This window comes from Leptodactylus fuscus, chromosome 6 (genome assembly GCF_031893055.1).
Source record: "Leptodactylus fuscus isolate aLepFus1 chromosome 6, aLepFus1.hap2, whole genome shotgun sequence".
In the NCBI taxonomy this organism is placed as follows: domain Eukaryota; kingdom Metazoa; phylum Chordata; class Amphibia; order Anura; family Leptodactylidae; genus Leptodactylus; species Leptodactylus fuscus.
Window position 1 is genome coordinate 165,188,061 of NC_134270.1, and position 14,009 is coordinate 165,202,069.

General features: G+C 44.1%; 1 protein-coding gene across 1 annotated transcript in view; it reads left to right on the plus strand.

Moving 5' to 3' along the window:
• LOC142209001 (IgGFc-binding protein-like) overlaps nt 1-14,009 on the plus strand; it is a 66,212-nt gene that overhangs the window by 47,603 nt on the left and 4,600 nt on the right. The window contains exons 29-34 of the mRNA XM_075277929.1: nt 879-1,207; nt 3,762-4,332; nt 5,346-5,938; nt 6,535-7,102; nt 10,535-11,124; nt 11,222-11,789. Coding sequence (XP_075134030.1) covers nt 879-1,207; nt 3,762-4,332; nt 5,346-5,938; nt 6,535-7,102; nt 10,535-11,124; nt 11,222-11,789 — 3,219 coding nt within the window. The remainder of the gene's footprint in view (nt 1-878; nt 1,208-3,761; nt 4,333-5,345; nt 5,939-6,534; nt 7,103-10,534; nt 11,125-11,221; nt 11,790-14,009) is intronic.

Genomic DNA, 14,009 nt, shown 5'->3' on the forward strand with positions numbered 1-14,009 from the left:
CAGTTTTTTAATCTTAATTAATAGGCCGTTACTCCAAACGGTAACAGGCCCTACTTGCTTACCGATCCTACATACTTACCAATCCAAATATAATGATCGGTGTCCCAGGAGAGGTAAGAAACAAAAAACAGTGTTACCTCTCCGGCAGTCTTCAGTACTTCTTGCGTCACATGACCGGGACCTGTGTCCATATGCGTCGTGACGCAGGCCCCACCGTCACATGACATCCTGGATGTCATTGAAGATGGCCAATAGCGGCAGAGAGTGAAGCGGAGCTGGGGATAGGTAAGTAACAGTGGTTTTTTTATGTTTTTATCCCCCCTTGGGTCTCCAATTATTATACTTTGGGGTCTGAAAAGACCCCAGAGTATAATAAGTGTTCATGCGTGGTCCACAGTGGGGGGATAATACTGTGTGCAGGGGCCACTATGGGGCATAATACTGTGTGCAGGGGCCACTATGGGGCATAATACTGTGTGCAGGGGCCACTATGGGGCATAATACTGTGTACTGGGGCCACTATGGGGCATAATACTGTGTACTGGGGCCACTATGGGGCATAATACTGTGTACTGGGGCCACTATGGGGCATAATACTGTGTACTGGGGTCACTATGGGGGATAATACTGTGTGCAGGGGCCACTATGGGGCATAATACTGTGTACTGGGGCCACTATGGGGCATGATACTGTGTGCAGAAATGCAGGGGGGGGTCGGTTGGTCGAGGTCTTTGGCGTCAGTCGATCGGGGGGGGGGGGGGGCATGTCAAAAGTTTGCCACGTGGCCCCGCCATTCCTAGTTATGTCACTGTATCCAGCTATGGGATGAGAACTAAAATCATCTAATGTTAACCCTCTCTTTTGGTGTATAATTGCAGATCCTTGCAAGTTTAAGACATGTCGTTCCATGGAGACTTGTAGAGTTCAAGATGACAAAGCAGTGTGTGAACCAGATTACAATGGTGTGTGTCGGGTATGGGGAGATCCTCATTTCTACATGCTAGATGGGAAAGACTTCAGCTTCGAAGGCACTTGCAGCTACACCCTTGTTAAATATACCGGTAATGATCCCACCCTGGAACCATTCCACATCACCATAAAGAATGACAACAGAGGAAGCCAAGCAGCTTCATTTGTCAGGAAGATGGCGTTTACTATGTATGACACTACAATCAGTGTCGAAGTTCAAGAATTCCCTAAAGTCCGAGTAAGAGTTCTAAAAATGTTTCCTTCTTATATGTCTAGAATATTGCTCCTTATCCAGTAAGTTAAGGAATCATCTATTGTCTAAGTGCTTGGCGTATATGCTAGAAACTGCTCAACATATACATGTTAACAATAGATTCACATTAGTTTGGGGTGTCCCCAACAAAGGACCAGAAAAGGGGACAAACGGACTGCTAAAATAGCAAACAACAGAGCTCGAAGGACCTGATTGACTATAATGGGGTCCGTCGCTTTCCGTCAGATGTCTATTCTTTTTTTCAGTTTTTTATTTATTTATTTATATTTTTTTATTTTACTATTTTATTAGCCCCCCTCCCCTTGGGGGCTTCACCCTGCAATCATTTGAATGCAAGTCTCATAGACTGCAATATAACTGTTTTGCAGTCTATGGGATATTCTGTACATTACTATTGAGGCTGATCATAGACCAGCTGCAATAGTAATATTCCTATGACAGGTCTGGGAGCCTTTATTAGGCTCCCGGCTGTCACAGGAACAGATCGGCTCCAACGATCTCGCCGCACATGAGCAGGCCTAAAATTTGAAAGGTATAGGGTCAGTGGGGACCGGCCCCAGGGGCTACTTTTACACTTTAGGGGGGACTTTGAAGTAGTAATGCCACGATCAGAGTGGACTGTAATGTACAGTGGAGACCCGGTAGTTATGGCGACTGATCTACAGCAGAGCGGCTGCCATCATCTTTACAGAACCAGCATCCCGGGATGGGTTCAGTGCGACGCACGCTCCTCCAATCTCAGGGCCTGCACACTGCTGCCGGAGGCCTTGCTACAGGAAGCTGGCGATAGCAGGAGGGGGGATATGCTGCGGCCCCACTTCTCTCCGCCCCCAGAGTCCACCTTGGACTATACTGTAAGACTCAACCACATTTTCCTTGCAAATTTTGGGGGAAGAAAGTACACCTTTAAGTCCTAAAAATATGGTATTAACCTGCCCCTGTGCACCGATGCCTCCCAGTTAGGTCTGATCCTGCTTCTCTGGTGTTTCCAATCATCGGGTCTTCTACTGCAAAACATCACCAGAGCAGCAGGGCCAGAACGAGCTTGGAGACGATGGAACACGAAGGACTGGTGTGTTTTTTTAAAAAAAATTTCTATCACCTTCCATGTCCTCATATATAAAACAAAAAGTTCATCCTGTTCATTCTCTTTAACTTTTATGATTTTCGTCTCATATTTACCTATGTGCTGGTTTTGTTACTCCATTCCATCTGACTTCTTTTTTGGATATCTTACAAGCTGATGACTTTAGGAGTAGGGTTGAGTGATCGGGATTGGAAAAGATCGGATTCCCATTGGCGATCTGTGTAAATTTCACGATCGCGATCGGAATTCCAATCCCGATCTTTTCCAGCGGGATCAAGGTCAGAGGTTATCTCAAGATCAGCTCAACCCTATTCATGTATATATCATTAATAGGGTTGAGCGATCGGGATCGGGAAAGATTGGATCCCGATCGGTGATCAAGCAAAGTTCACGATCGGGATCGGCTGGAAAATGATCAAAAGTCGGATTTTAAAAACGATCCTGAAATTTCAAGATCGGCTCAACCCTATTTAGGAGTTGACTGCACAAAGGATTTTTGTAGTCTCAAACCATGGAGACACAAGGTCAACCCAAGCAGAGTATACTAGTCTCCATAGGTCACTAAAGCTTTGGAGGTATATACTGTACACAAGTTGTGTTGTTAGGAAACTGTAGATTATTTGGCTTCATTCTGTGGCTCCGAAGGAATTTCTGGAAGTTGTAGTTTCCTAACAGGAGCAGTTTCAGGTAGAATTTTATCTATGGTGTCAATGGCATCTTGATTAGAGATGAGCGAGTAGTGTTCGATCAAGTAGGTGTTCAATCGAATACTACGGTATTCGAAATACTCGTTCTACTACTAGCTGTTCGAAGTTTAAAGTTCGATGCAGAACCAGCGTTCATTGGCAGAATGCTATACACTCTGCCAATCAACGCTGATTCTTCTCTTACCTTTAGAAGTCTTCTCCGTGCAGCGTCCCCACGGCGTCTTCCGGCTGGACTTCACTCTGCCTAGGCATCCGGCCTAGGCAGAACCGACTGTGCATGCGCAGGCATGCCCTCGCATGTGCAGTCGGTTCTGCTCAGGCGTCGGGCCAGGCAGAGCCGACTGCGCATGACCGCGCATGAACACGCTGTCAGCTCTGCCTAGGCCCCGATGCCTAGGCAGAGTGAATTCCAGCCGGAAGAAGACGCCGGGACGCTGCGCCGGGAGAAGACTTCAAGGAGAATCCAGCCCGACCATCACTTGTGGACTTGGTAAGTATAATTTTATTGAATTTTGCGTACCCCTGAAACTAGCATTTCCCCCCATAGACTATAATGGGGTTCGAAATCCGTTCGAACAGTCGAACAGTGAGCGGCTGTTCGAATCGGATTTCAAACCTCGGACATTTTAGTGTTCGCTCATCTCTAATCATGATGACCAAAGCTCAAAACTTGAATACTAGATGGTTAAGCTCATTGTTCACTTTTGGTTACTTCTTCACACAGGTGAATGGTGAATTGGCAAACCTTCCCTTAAAACTGCTGGATGGGAAAATGAATATTTATCGCAGCGGACTGACAGCTGTCATTGAGACTGCATCTCATGTGAATGCATCTTATGACTGGAACTGGTACGTACAATCAAGCATTCCCAGTAGCTACTACCATAAAGTGTCCGGTCTCTGTGGAAATTTCAACCAAGATCCAAATGATGATCAAAAATCCCCTAACGGAACACTAATGAGCTCCATTGTAGACTGGGCAGCTTCATGGTCAGTCTACGATAAAGATCCATTCTGCTTTCACGAATGTAAAGGCGAATGTCCAACCTGTGAAGAAAGCAAGAAGAAACTTTATGGAGGAGAAGATTATTGTGGCATCTTGTTCAAAAAAGACGGACCTTTCCGAGAATGCATCTCCAAAATCAGTCCAAATAAGTTCTTTGATGCTTGTCTCGTTGATCTTTGTAAGAATAACGGAGCTAAATATATCCTTTGCAAGACCATTGAGACTTATGCAAGTACTTGTCAGAGCCAAGGACTCAAAATCTACGACTGGAGAACGCCTTTAAGCTGTCGTAAGTACTTAATTTTTGTAGCTCCGTAGACTAAGAAAGTTTGAGAAGAGTCATCTCCTTATTATTACAGGATTTGATGGGCCCAATGTATCCTATTGACTAGGTCAACAGAGTCATCTCATTATCAATAGAGGCAGAATCAACAGAGCCAATTCATCATTAGAAAGCTGGGTCAATAGAGTCATCTTATCATTATTATTATTATTATTATTATTATTATTATTATTAGAGGGTGGGTCAGAAGAGTCATCTCTTGATCATTAGAGAGTGGGTCAGCACACTCATCTCAGTATCATTAGAAGGTTTGGTCAGCAGTCACCTAATAATCATTTCGTGAACTGGGTCAGCAGAGTCATCTCATTATCAATAGAAGAGGAATCAACAAAGCCAATTCATCATTACAAAGCTGGGTCAATAAAGTCATATTATTATTATTATTATTATTATTATTATTATTATTATTTTTATTTTTAGAGGGTGGGTCAGAAGAGTCATCTCCTGATCATTAGAGAGTGGGTCAGCACACTCATCTCAGTATCATAAGAGAGTATGGTCAGCTGTCACCTGTCATTTAGTGAACAGGGTCAGCAGACTCATCTCCGTATCATTAGCTAACTGAGTCAGCAGAGTCATCTCATTATCATTCGCTAATTATTATTTTTTGACAGCTCTATACACTTAACACACAAATTTTGTAAGTCTCTGTATGCAGCTCCTCTTTCACTCTCTGGGGAGGGGGTTGTACCCCAGAACTTCCTTGAGACAGTAACAGTCTATTGATATAGAGAGTATATACTTCTGGTTCTATCTGAACTTGTTTGACCCAAAACGAATCAGAAACTCATACCACCCGAACCAGAAACGAATCTTGGAAGGTTTGCCCATCTCTAGTCATGTGTCACCTCCACAACCTTGGACCAGGAATAGAGTTGTTTATTGTGGAGTGTTCAGTTTAATTCTTTTGTGTAGTATCGTTTCTCCTTTAACGAAAATGTTTCTTTATTACATTTCAGCTAAGGTGTGTGAGGATAAGAACAGCCATTATAACGCCTGCGGCAATGCTTGCCCAGCCAGTTGTGCTGATAGACAAGCTCCAGAAAAATGCACAAAACACTGTGTAGAAACATGTGAATGCAATGCTAACATGGTCTTCAGTGGGAACGCATGCATTGCTATCTCAAGCTGTGGATGTCAATACAATGGGAGATATTATGAACCTAAAGAGACCTGGTCCAATGAGAACTGTAGCAAGATCTGCAAATGTGACCCGATCCTGGGAATAATGAACTGTCAAGAAACCAGCTGTAAAGATAGTGAGGCATGCATGTTGGTCAATGGTAGACGTGGTTGTTATCCTACTGAGCACTCCACCTGTACAGCTTCTGGATGTTCCCATTATAAGACATTTGATGGAAAGCAATATCCATTCATGGGTGCCTGCAGTTACCGGCTGGTAAACGTGATATCCAATGACTCAACCCATTTCACAATCGATGTAGAGAAGGACCACCGAGGTAACAGTGGCGTCTCCTACACCAAAACCGTCACGTTGAAGATCTACAACAAGACAGTGACCATGAGCAAAGAGCACCCAAAACAGATCAAGGTACAGATTCCATGCTGAATGGAGAGAACACCATAATCCTAGAGGTTTACTGCCCTAAACACACAACTGATACAACTATCTCAAATGATGGAATGACCGACTGATAGATGGACATATTGACAGACTGACAAACCATCAGACCGACAGATTGATGAGATTGAAAGATTGACAGACTGACAAAGTGGCAGATTGGAGGCAAAGATAGGGTAGGTCACTCTTTATTTGAAAACAAGGATCACTACACGGAGCACTAGCTACTGACTACAGGCTCTGACTAGTGATGTGCATAGTACTTTATGAATACATGCATTTGACAAAGGGCGTTCGATCCCGAAACGTGTAGTGATCCTCGTTTTCAAATAAAGAGTGATTCGTATCCATGTGTATGAAGTGAGGTTTGTCCAGAAGTGCGCGTCGTGCCACATCACCGCTGAGGGTGACCCACTCAATCTTTGACCTTCTCACGTAACATAAGGACAGGAACGCAGCCACCTAAAATTGGGTCCCACTTATGGTCATTGGTTGTAGTGACATCTCACAATGTTAGAAGGTAAGAGGCCACCTATTTTAATACAAGTCCCTTTATTTTTCTTTAGATTGATGGACGCCTAACAGAACTACCTTTCTATCACTACGAGGATTCGACAGCACAGATAATGGCCTACTATACAGGAGCTGCTGTGGTCGTGAAAACGGACTGTGACCTCACTGTTATGTATGATGGTAGGAACTACCTGCGTGTGGATGTGCCCGGCACTTACAGAGGATCTGTTGAAGGTTTGTGCGGTAACAACAATAGAGACCCCTCTGATGATTTCACAACTAGTGATGGCAGAATAGCAAAAAGTCCAGAAGAATTCGGAGAACACTGGAAGGTCGGAGGGAAAAAAGGATGCGCTGATTGCCCTGACTGCCCCAAATGCAGCGAGGCTGACAAAGAAGTGTACAAAAGTGACAAGTATTGCGGACTTCTCATCAAGTCGGATGGACCATTCAGTCAATGTCACGGTGCTATTAATCCAGCTCCTTTCTTTGAGCACTGTCTATTTGAGGCATGTGCTTACAAGGGACATCAAACCTTTGTCTGTGACAGTATTTCAACTTATGTTTCTGAATGTCAAAGAAATGGCACAATGATCAAATGGAGGACGCCATCCTTCTGTGGTAAGTTGAATTTGGGGTCATTTCTGGTCATAGCATTACACCATTACGCCTGCACAGACTAGTAGTGAAGTGACCACTGGGGACTCTTTAATACTGGAACCAAAACTATACTTTTCTTGATAGCAATTCACACAACAAGTAAGGAGTACACACAGAATAAGGCACCAGATAACCAATGGGGTTGAGCCGAACTTGAGATTTCAGGATCGATCGCCGATCGGGGTCCGATCTTTCCTGATCCCGATCACTCAACAACTCTAATGTTAGCTTATCCCACAATTTCCCACCCAGTAGCCAAGTATTGTGGGAACTAACCTCCGAGCTTGATCCCGCCGGAAAAGATCGGGATCGGAATTCCAATCGCAATCGTGAAATTTACTCGATCGCCGTTCGGAATCCGATCTTTTCCGATCCCGATCGCTCAACCCTAATAACCAATAACTTCAGTCGATTGAGAATAACACACACGAGCTGGAAGGCATCACTCCTATTTGCACAGGTGACACTCCTTGCCAAGTCATGGACCAAATGTTAGACTTCTGGTGACTTGGTTGGTCCTCCCTGAGGCGTCACAGACTGATCAACTGAACAGACTCCCCATGTTGACTGCCCCTGAAAAAGACATTAAGGCTTCCTTTTTTACAGTGAACAGGGATAAGTAAACTCAGATAGTACTGGACTCAACACAAATTTGGTAAAGTTTTGAGTTCAACCTGAAAACAAAATTTTTGGATTTTGTCCCCCATGAAATACTATTATAGTCTTGGGGTCTCCTCTAACTCCAGAGCATGTAAGTAAATACCTATGGGAGGTGAGTAAAAATATTAAATAGTTATGCACACCTCCTTGCCCCACTTATCTTGGGTGTCCGATGTTTCCCTAGCCTACCCTTCAGGCCTCTTCTGTCCTCTGGCCGATGTCACACTTCCAGGGCTCTAGCAATCATTTGGGCTTCAACATTGACCTCTGGATGCATGATGTTAGCCAGAGCCTATGCAAGGCCTGAAGAAGATGTACGGGGACTGCTGGGCATCTCAAGAATGCATAGGATGGGTGAAGCAAACCGGGTATAACTGTTTGTTATTTTTACTATTTGCCTCTGGGCCTCCTCCTTATTATATTTTGCAGTCTAAGGCAACCCCAGAGTATAATCATAGTGCTTCCAGTACATGCTGAACAAGTTGAGACTGAAAGGAACTAAAGAGCCAAACTTCATTAATATTCCTCAAAAAGGAATCTCGTGAGGTTCACCCATTTCTAATAGGGACCATTCACATAACCCAAAAACATCAAGCTACAGCCAGTGCCTGATTGTAACATAGGACATGCTTAAGATCTTCTCCCATGTTACAACATCTTAATGCAATCAGCATCCCTCCTGATACACAACCTTACACACTTTGCATTGCCAACAGTTACACAGTACATAAGAAAACAGTTGCAACTAGAGATGAGCGAACACTAAAATGTTCGAGGTTCGAAATTCGATTCGAACAGCCGCTCACTGTTCGACTGTTCGAATGGGTTTCGAACCCCATTATAGTCTATGGGGAACATAAACTCGTTAAGGGGGAAACCCAAATTCGTGTCTGGAGGGTCACCAAGTCCACTATGACACCCCAGGAAATGATACCAACACCCTGGAATGACACTGGGACAGCAGGGGAAGCATGTCTGGGGGCATAAAAGTCACTTTATTTCATGAAAATCCCTGTCAGTTTGCGATTTTCGCAAGCTAACTTTTCCCCATAGAAATGCATTGGCCAGTGCTGATTGGCCAGAGTACGGAACTCGACCAATCAGCGCTGGCTCTGCTGGAGGAGGCGGAGTCTAAGATCGCTCCACACCAGTCTCCATTCAGGTCCGACCTTAGACTCCGCCTCCTCCGGCAGAGCCAGCGCTGATTGGCCGAAGGCTGGCCAATGCATTCCTATGCGAATGCAGAGACTTAGCAGTGCTGAGTCAGTTTTGCTCAACTACACATCTGATGCACACTCGGCACTGCTACATCAGATGTAGCAATCTGATGTAGCAGAGCCGAGGGTGCACTAGAACCCCTGTGCAAACTCAGTTCACGCTAATAGAATGCATTGGCCAGCGCTGATTGGCCAATGCATTCTATTAGCCCGATGAAGTAGAGCTGAATGTGTGTGCTAAGCACACTCATTCAGCACTGCTTCATCACGCCAATACAATGCATTAGCCAGTGCTGATTGGCCAGAGTACGGAATTCGGCCAATCAGCGCTGGCTCTGCTGGAGGAGGCGGAGTCTAAGGTCGGACCTGAATGGAGACTGGTGTGGAGCGATCTTAGACTCCGCCTCCTCCAGCAGAGCCAGCGCTGATTGGCCGAATTCCGTACTCTGGCCAATCAGCACTGGCTAATGCATTGTATTGGCGTGATGAAGCAGTGCTGAATGTGTGTGCTTAGCACACACATTCAGCTCTACTTCATCGGGCTAATAGAATGCATTGGCCAATCAGCGCTGGCCAATGCATTCTATTAGCTTGATGAAGCAGAGTGTGCACAAGGGTTCAAGCGCACCCTCGGCTCTGATGTAGCAGAGCCGAGGGTGCACTTGAACCCTTGTGCACCCTCGGCTCTGCTGCATCAGAGCCGAGGGTGCGCTTGAACCCTTGTGCAGCCTCGGCTCTGCTACATCAGAGCCGAGGGTGCGCTTGAACCCTTGTGCACACTCTGCTTCATCAAGCTAATAGAATGCATTGGCCAGCACTGATTGGCCAGAGTACGGAATTCGGCCAATCAGCGCTGGCCAATGCATCCCTATGGGAAAAAGTTTATCTCACAAAAATCACAATTACACACCCGATAGAGCCCCAAAAAGTTATTTTTAATAACATTCCCCCCTAAATAAAGGTTATCCCTAGCTATCCCTGCCTGTACAGCTATCCCTGTCTCATAGTCACAAAGTTCACATTCTCATATGACCCGGATTTGAAATCCACTATTCGTCTAAAATGGAGGTCACCTGATTTCGGCAGCCAATGACTTTTTCCAATTTTTTTCAATGCCCCCGGTGTCGTAGTTCCTGTCCCACCTCCCCTGCGCTGTTATTGGTGCAAAAAAGGCGCCAGGGAAGGTGGGAGGGGAATCGAATTTTGGCGCACTTTACCACGCGGTGTTCGATTCGATTCGAACATGGCGAACACCCTGATATCCGATCGAACATGTGTTCGATAGAACACTGTTCGCTCATCTCTAGTTGCAACCCAACCCAGTATTGAGTGAACACCGCTTCCCAACGGATATAACCTATCTTGGGCAGGGAGTCAACATATGGCCATTTACGATTCCCCTATTAGGGCTTAATTTAGAACCTTCACCTCTTTAAAACAGAACTAAAGTTGGTTTGAGATCTATCGATACACACTTGAATATTTCATGGATTCTGTTGTCACATTGTTTCTACAGAATGGACTTGCCCCAGTAACAGCCACTATGAGCAATTTGGTAATGGATGTCCTTCGACCTGCGATAAACTCGGACCTCCTTTATCCTGCGAAAAATCCATTACAGAAGGCTGCTACTGTAACAATGGCTTCTTTCTCAGCGGGCAAGACTGTGTGCCGGCCGAAGAATGTGGCTGTGTTGTTGACAATACATACTATCAGTTGGGTGAAGAGTTCTACAAAGATGACGTGTGCCTGACAAAATGTACATGTGGCAACAATGGCATCACTACCTGCCAGAGACCTAGGAAACATATCTGTGGTGCCTATGAAGAATGCAAAGTGGTGGATGGCAAGCGGGGCTGTTATGCTATAGAGTTTGGCCAGTGTAAAGCTTGGGGAAATCACCATTATGTCACCTTTGATAACATGTACTATGATATGCAGGGCACCTGTAGCTACATCCTTGTCAAAGTTACTATTGGTGGAGTCCCCATTATGGTGACCATGCAAAATGAGCCATATGGAACTGTAGCCGCCACCAAGTCTGTTACGATGACCATAGGAAACCATACCATAAAACTGGAGAAAGGTAGAACCTGGAGCGCTGAGGTTAGTAGTAAATGAATAAACCTATAGATCAAGAATGGTCTCCTACTTACAGTAGTTGAATACAGGATGTCACATCTTATGTTTGCTTTAATTTTAGGTCAACAGAGAAAGGGTTAATACCCCTTGTAAATCACAAAAACGGGAATACTGGATAAACCAAGAAGGAAATAATGTGATTATTCAGACCATACATGGTTTTAAGATGCTATATGACCAGCAATACTTTGTTTCAGTCTGGGTACCCAGCTCCTATTCCGGCAAAACTGAAGGCCTCTGTGGCAATTATAACAAAAACCCAAGTGATGACCTCCGTCTTCAAAATGGCACCGTTGTCAACGACAGTGATATATCCCTGTTTGCTGAGTCCTGGACAGTGGCAAGAGATGGTTCGTCCTGCAAAGGATGTTCTGGTAGTCAATGTCCTACTTGCAGTGAAGCAGCAATCACTGATGCTAAATCTCTCACCAAATGTGGAATGATTGCAGACCCTCAAGGTCCGTTTAAGGATTGCCATGCTTTGGTACCTCCAGAAACACACACCAATAGCTGTGTATTTGATACTTGTGCTGGACGTGGTGGTCATGGAGCAAGCCTACAAGCCTACACAGCATTGTGCCAAGAAAAAGGAGCCAAAGTCGTACCCTGGAGAAATAATGCCAATTATCGTAAGTTATTCTTGTTGTGTAGAAATATCGTTATTATTGTATATTTGTTGGGCTTAAGATTCCATTGGCCCACAAACTTCTTTGCGTTTTTTGTCCTTCTTGTAATAATATTTTTTTGTGAATATATTGTGATATTTAGCTTCTAAAAGATGGGAAAATCTTGGGGATCATGGAAACTAGAGATGGTACACACGGTAGATGCATTTCTTTCATGGTGTAAAAAAAAATTCAAAACCCCAAGTAAGCTAGAGATCTGTTCTGGTTAGGCTTAAGAGCAGACTTGATGCAACGCAATTCTTCCTGTCAAAACAATTGATACCATTACAAAATTGATGGCCCTTACTATAAGTCAAAAGTAGAAAAGAAACAGATTCAACCCCAATTTTCCAAAAGTTTCAGGTTGACACAAACTCAAAACTTTTGCGGTTCAGAACTAGGGTTGAGCCAATTGGGATCCGATCTTTTCCGATCCTGATCGGCGATCGAGCAAATTTCACGATCGGGATAGGCTGGAAAATGATCGGAAATTGGATTTTGAAATCTCAAGATCAACTCAACCCTAATAGAGAAGCATTGACTATGGTTGAGCGATCGGGATCGACTGGAAAATGATCAGAAATTGGATTTTAAAATCGATCCTGAAATCTCAAGATCGGCTCAACCCTATTCAGAACCTATGAACCAAAAGTAAAATGTCTATACTCTTCAGTATCTTCAAAGCCCAGAGTATAATAGGTAGAGACCCATGTGTGGTGTGAGAAAATCATGCACACTTATATTTACCTTTCCTCTACTCTCCCTCACATACTGACCACGGATAAAATAAAGATCCCGAACTCTGATCGACACTACAAGATTCCAGGTAACTTCACCTGCAGCACACCTAATGTAGTGTATTTGATATTGTGTACTAAGTGTCCTGAGGGCCTGTATGTAGGTCAGACAGGACAGTCACTTAGGATGAGGATGAACTCACACAGACATACGATTAGAGCAAAGAATGGACCTCCCGGTGCCAGAACACTTCTGTAATCAAAATCATAATATCACCAATGACATGAAGATCCTGATACTAAGAGGGAATTTCAAAAACAGAAAGGATCGCCGCATATGGGAGATTAAACTCATGATGACCTTCAACACTCTCCAAAGGGGTTTAAATCAGGCACTGGGTTTTATGACGTTTTACAACAACTAGACACCACTTCACTGATCAAAAGAAGCAATAAACCCAGAGAGCTTTTCCTGTGAACTGATATATATGTTTTTTTTAAAACTGTTTATTTGCATGTTCTGTTTTCCATCTATTTTGCATCTAACACTCCATTCCTGTATAAATATGCCTACCTTCAGAAATTGTGTTATACCATCCTGATGAAGGGACCTTTAGTAGTCCCGAAAGCTCGAAATATGTCATCAATATTTTTTTAAGTTAGCTATTAAAAAAGGTATCAACTACTGAGGACTTCTCTCAAAAAAAAATTTCATTTCATATCCACTGGCTAACACGGTACAAAGATATATTTTTTATACTCTCCTGGGCATCCTTCTGGCATCCTGAGCTCCCTTGGTGTCCTCTTCTGACCTCTTCTGGTAATGCACTCCAGGGTCACACTTGAGGGGCAGACCAATGCCAGGCCTCAGTGGTGACTCTGGGGCACTTGACGCCACTGAGGAGGACAGAAGAGGACCCTGAGGGAGTGCCTGACACTGAGGATGCCCATGAGAGGTGATGGACGGTGAGTATAACTGTTTATTATGTTTCCCACCTACCTTGGGCCTCCATCTATAATATTTTGGGGTATGAAGAGAACCCCAGGGTGCAATAATTTCATTTCTGATTTGTGACAAACTTATTCAGCCTGAAATAAATCTTTGGTCCTAACCCCCGAGCCCAAAATGGAAAAAAAAAAATCTTCGACAGTGTGACCATCTCTAGTCAATAGGATCTCTTTTTTGTTTATGTCTTATGTCAGATCTAGCAAATCATTGTAATTTCTGTAAATTTGAACATGAATAGAGATGAGCGAGTAGTGTTCGATCGAGTAGGTGTTCGATCGAATACTACGGTATTCAAAATACTCGTACTCGATCGAACACTACTAGCTGTTCGAAGTTTAGGGTTCGATGCAAAACCAGCGTTGATTGGCAGAATGCTATACATTGCCAATCAACGCTGGTTCTTCTCCTACCTTTAGAAGTCTTCTCCGTGCAGCGTCC